General features: G+C 35.1%; 1 protein-coding gene across 1 annotated transcript; it reads right to left on the bottom strand.

Annotated features, from left to right (window-relative positions):
- Positions 1-943: 943 nt before the first annotated feature.
- Positions 944-3306, bottom strand: LOC131605655 (uncharacterized). Its single transcript, XM_058877988.1, has 6 exons — positions 2784-3306; positions 2477-2532; positions 2145-2393; positions 1976-2046; positions 1302-1732; positions 944-1188 (listed from the first exon to the last, which is right to left on the bottom strand). The coding sequence occupies exons 1-6, from the start codon at positions 3304-3306 to the stop codon at positions 944-946; spliced, it is 1575 nt and encodes a 524-aa protein (XP_058733971.1).
- Between the last annotated feature and the right edge of the window lie 2515 nt (positions 3307-5821).

The raw sequence follows: 5821 nt of genomic DNA, 5'->3' as shown, positions 1-5821 counted from the left end.
TTTGTACGACGTCCAATCTGCCATGGAAACCAGTTTTCTATTGTGGAGATAAGGCCATTCTACGAAGGGCAAAGACGGCTAAGAGTTTTGGAAGACAATTTTGGGGGTGTCCTCATTTTAAGGTATGTTATTTGTTCACAAAGTGTTGGTTTTTTAGATTTATGAAATTGAACATGAATGTGTGTGACATATAGGGACCTGTGGGTGTGGGTTTTTCGAGTGGTTCTGCGAAGAATCTGAAGATAACAATGGGCAAATCATGATGGTTAGGTTGGAAAAGATTGGAAAAGGTTGGAAAAGATTGTCAAAATGAGATTGTCAACTGAAGAAATAAGGAAAGAGTCTGATCACATACAGAGTCAATTGAAGAAGATGATGAATTTTGGAAAATGATGTAGCTTGATGATTGTCATAATTTTGTTTGTAACCTGTTTTTTTATGGATTAGGTTATGTGTTAGTGAAAGAGTATCAGTTTGTCTGGTTCTCAGTACCAGTTATGTACCAGTTTTATGAACAAATTGAAAGCAGTATGTTGTATATAATTATGTACCAATTAAGTCTTGTAATTTTGAACAAATGGAATCAATAGATTTTATTCATTACAGATCAAATAATGCATCCAGTTTTAAGACTACTTAAGACTACTTATAATGCATCCAAAACAAATCAAAACAATGTATCACATTAAACCAGTTATGCATTAGAGGTTCAAAAGATACATTACTTAAGACGTGCAGATTACACCAGTTTGGGTTCAAAACATTACTTAAGACATGCAGATTACAAAAGTGGTTCATAAACAACATGTTCATTACCTAAGACTTGCATATTACCAGTTTGGATTCCAACGTTCAAAAATTGCTAAATAACCAAAACAGACAAATTACATAAACCCAAAAGTGGTTCCAAAAGTGCTAAATAACCAAAATAAAATCTAAAGTGCTAGACATTCTTCTTGGATGCGGCTCTCTTTGTTGGTGTTGTCCTCCTAGTTGTTGGCCCAATTTTTGATGCACCTAATCTTGTGGTTGGTCCTGGTGGTACCCAATGAGTCTGTGGCCTTCTCACACCCAGCTTTTTTGCCTTGCTTGTTGTTGCCTTATTTGCAGGACTTTGTCTTGTTCTGGATGTCTGAGAAGCTGGTTGACTTTGTTGAGTAGCTGGCTGTGCAGTAACTTGTTGAGTAGCTGGATGTGAAGTAGTAGTTGTGATATTTGTTGAGTACTTGGTTGTGCAGGCCCTTGAGGAGTCTGTTGTGATATTTGTTGAGTAGTTGGCTGTGCAGGCCCTGTCACCTTACATGTAGCTTTGTTGTGCCCTGACTTCTTGCATCTACTGCATTTCACAATCAGACCTGTCCTCCTATTTTTTCTGTCAGTCCCATCAAGCTCTCCTTGTTCAAGATTCCTCTTCTTCTTTGGTCTACCAGGCATCTTTCTAAACTTTGGAGGATGCACATCTGGGTATTGTGTCCTTGCCCATAAGTTTGAACCATTCACAGGATATATAACTAGTTTGTAGACTGCAATGTACCTACTCTTCATATAGTACTCTGGAATGAAATCTTCAAATCTAAAGTTCCTACTCTTCATACATGACAATGCATGAACACATGGCAAACTAGACAACTCCCACCTCCTACATGAACATATGTGGTCCTTCAAGTTCACAGTGAACATGTCAGCTGGATCTTGCACATGCTTAACTTCAAAAATATGTTCATCAGACATCCTACATAATATAATAACCAATTATCACATTACAACTCATGCATAATTAAATACAAGAATTAGGCAAACATATTTATACCTTACAATCCATGTGTTGGTGTAGGTACTTGTTTTCTCCACTTGTTTTCTGATGTTTGGCAGCACTGCATCATCAGGCAAACTCTCAAACCGCATCCTATTCCTAGCCTATCTCTCCATAAAATAGGTCATGATCTCTTCCAGCATTGATACTAAAGGCTTGGACCTTGACTCAAGGATCACACTATTGAATGCCTCAAACATGTTATTGAGTAGAGTATCACATTTGTTAGTTACCTGATCACAACATATGTACAGGTTCATATTATCAAACATGTTCATATTATCAAACAGGTTCATATTTCAAGTTATAGCAAGTTACAGGTTCATATTACCATAAAGTGTGATTTACTCCAAAATCTTGGAGATGTCTTCATCATATGTAAATATGCCTCATCACTAATAAGTCTCATAGACCTCATTTCTCTCTCCCAAGCTTGTACATATGTTGACCTTGCAGCTTTCCAAATAGCATCTTTCAACATTTTACCAGGATACTTCTTCCTAAAGTTATTATAAAGGTGCCTCACACAGAATCTTTGTTTAACCCTTGGCAAAAGTTCATCCATTGCTGGTAGTAGACCCTGAAATTTCACATAACAATATAATGCATAACTAAACAATATAATTCAGGACTAAAAACATAATTCTGAACAAACAATATAACCATAACCTTGTGTTGGTCTGAGATGAATGTGTATGTCAAACACTCTTCTTGACCACCTAGGTCATCAATCAACAACTACAAAAACCAGGTCCAGCTATCTCTGTTCTCTCCTTATACAACTGCAAATGCAACTGGGAGCATCTGATCATTTGGACCCCTCCCTATTGCAGCCAGAATCTGCCCACCACACAACCCCTTTAAAAAACAACATCTAGACCAATTATGTGTCTAGATAACTTGAAGCTTTCCTTACATGCTGCAAAGCAAACATACAACCTTTTGAAATATGGTCTTTGGTCCTTATTACCATCTGGGACTGGATCAACATTAATCTTGATAGTAGACCCTGGGTTAGCTCTTAACAACTCATGACAATAATCATAAATCCTTGTATAATCCCCTAAGAAAGATCTATCAACCATGTCTCTAGCTTTAAATCTTGCCCTTATAGCCTTAGTCTTGTTAACACCCACATTCCACTTCCTTTGAGCCTTTGCCTTTAAGTCCTTAATCTTCATCCTTGGGTTATTTTTCAGAGAGTTTTGAATTCTCTTGCTCAGCCATTTAGTGGTCAACATTTTCACATTATACTCTCTACTGCACTCATGCTTGTCAACCAATTTCCTTAATTGCCATGTTTCTTCATTTGGCAATTTAGCACAATAGGCTTCCCATTGACACCCATCCTTGCATTTAACCTTCACCCTCACTTTGTCATTCTTTGTAAACCACATATTTCTCCCACTTTGCACAACATATGATGTTATAGCTTCCTTGAAGTCATCCTTTGACCTAAAGTACACTCCAACTTCCCATTTGTAATCTGCCATGTCCTTCTTCACATTAAACATTGGGTAACTCTTCTGTCTAACATCACCTTCTTCACTATCAAACCACTTTCAAGTTCCTCACAGTCATTTGCTATTTCCTCTTCCAAACCACCATTACCCAATTGTTGTTTGCTTTGTTCCCCCTCTAGATCTTCAAGAAGATCATCCAAATCTTCTTCCTCTAAATCATCAAAACCATCAGATGAATCATCAAATCCCACTTCCATAGCACTCTCATAATTTTCATCAGCATTATCATCTCCACTATCAGTAGTAGACCCATCATTCACCTCACCCACATTGTCCTCATCCCTCATAATATTGACCTCTTACCTCACAATATTCTCTTCATCCCTCACAATAGTGCAATCTTCCCTCACAATATTCTCTTCATCCCTCACAACATTCTCATCATCCATCAAAACATTTCCCTCTTCCCTCACAACATTCTCTTCATCCCTCACAACATTATCTTCATCCAGACCAACAACTTCCTCATTAATTTTTGACATTAACTCTTCTGCTTCTATAGGAATATCACAAAATTTTGGTTGAGCTATTGTGTGTTGAATATATATGTCAACCCTTAAATGCACCCTGTAAAGATCACCTATATCTAAGGCTCCTTTATCATCAACTAATTCAAGCATACCTTCAGTAGGATCTCTGTACCAAATTCTCTCAAACTCTCTATAACCTAACTCCTTAAGAACACCAACAAATTCAAAATAACCCCACGTATCTGCATCTATTCTCAACTTTGCAATGTCTCCTCCTTCATACTGACCATTGTTAATATCAACGAATCCACCACTATGGTGAATGGTTAAATTCAGAAACTCGTCCATTACACCTGAAGCAAAGCAAACCCTAAATAAAAATCGTGTTTTAAAAACCCTAAATCAGAACAAACAAACCCTAAAATAACAAACCCTAAATCGTGATTTACGAACGAACCCTAAAAACGACCCTAAAAGCGAACCCTAAATACAAACCCTAGATGCGAACCATAAATAGGAACCCTAAATGATAAAACCTGTTGTGATTCAGTGGTGTCAATCCTCGCTCTTCCTTCAGATTGCAATGTACAGATGGTTTTGTTCCCAGAGCTTCTTGAAGCTTTTCGTCTTCTGTGGAAAAGAGAAATGAGACTTTGTGGAAACGATACTTTGTGGAAATGAGACTTGTAGAATATAAACATATAATATTGTATTATAAAATAATGAGACAACTAACGGAACCAAACGGAAGGATAAACGTGAGACCATTTTAAAAGATAAAGTAGTTATGTGAACTTTTTAAAAATTGAGGGACCAAAATGGACCCCGAGTGAAAGTTAAGGGACGAAAAATGGTATTTTGCCAAAATCTATATATAAACTATGTATATTAGTTACTTATTTTTTTCTTATAATAAGGATTAATAATGTTGATTTAGTTATTGTAACTGCTTCCTAGTTTATAGCTTGAATGCGTATATAAACAAGCAGAGACACACTCTAAAATAATCAGTGGCTTTTCATAATGTTCAAGAAAATTTGATTGAGATAGCATGAAATCCAATCAGTAGTTTAACATTATGATAATGCTATGGTCATGCCTATTTTTTCAATACTGAAATGATTCAAAAAAATGTTGAAGAAATGAGCATAACCATAGTAATATTTTAGAATTGTTGATTGGATTTCATTTTATCTCTATTATATGGCAGCTGTGGAGATTGTGGAACTTGGAAAAAGAGTTGTACGAAATCCATGATAATGGTTGAGGTGATGCAAAATCTAATTGTAGATGTAGAGGTTGAGGAAGAAGGTAACTAGTTGCGAGCATTTTTAATACAGATGCATGCATGTTGCGTGTTTTTGTTTTAATACAGATTATAGTATTTAACATTCATTTTCAATGCTTGGTTTTTTTTTATTGTTTCAATGTTACAGGTTTTGGTTTCTATTTGAGTTGGTGTAGTTTGGTAGTCTTTTGTCTTATATTGTTTTAACTAGTAGAAGACCCGTGCGTCCGCACGGGCAATTCAAATCTTAAGATGAATAATGTATTACAAACGGATAAAAAGAAGTTTAAAAACTCGAATGAGGAATGTTAAATTAAGATTCATAAAACATAATATAGATGTAATGAAGCTATATATAGTAGCTATTTAAAAAAAAGGTTGGAAATGCAATAGGCAAAAGGGTATTTTGGTGATAGCGACCCGTGAAAATAGTGAATTTCACTGATAAAATTCACATAAGAAAGATATTATAATGATAGTGAGCCGTAAAAATAGTGAATTTCAGTGATAAAATTCACATAAGAAAACGGATAAGTCAAATCTTAAGATTAATATAGATGAAATGAATCTATATATAGTGGGTATGTAATATTTAAAAACAAATATTTATCAAATCACCAAGATGATAAATTTAATATGTCTAATAACTATAAATATTTACAAGTATGACTAATAACTATAAATATTTACAAATATCACTAATAATTATAAATATTTATAATATTTT

The sequence above is a fragment of the Vicia villosa genome, linkage group LG5, assembly GCF_029867415.1.
Source record: "Vicia villosa cultivar HV-30 ecotype Madison, WI linkage group LG5, Vvil1.0, whole genome shotgun sequence".
NCBI classification, from domain to species: Eukaryota; Viridiplantae; Streptophyta; class Magnoliopsida; order Fabales; family Fabaceae; genus Vicia; species Vicia villosa.
Note: the sequence above shows the minus strand (reverse complement) of the source record. Positions and strands in the feature narration are given on the sequence as shown.

Coding starts and splice junctions, on each gene's coding strand:
- LOC131605655 (XM_058877988.1), bottom strand. CDS start 3,306: ATGGCAGATTACAAATGGGAAGTTGGAGTGTACTTTAGGTCAAAGGAT. Junction 2,533..2,783: donor TGTTGATCCAGTCCCAGATG/GTAATAAGGACC, acceptor TTGATGACCTAG/GTGGTCAAGAAGAGTGTTTG. Junction 2,394..2,476: donor CAGACCAACACAAGGTTATG/GTTATATTGTTT, acceptor GTGAAATTTCAG/GGTCTACTACCAGCAATGGA.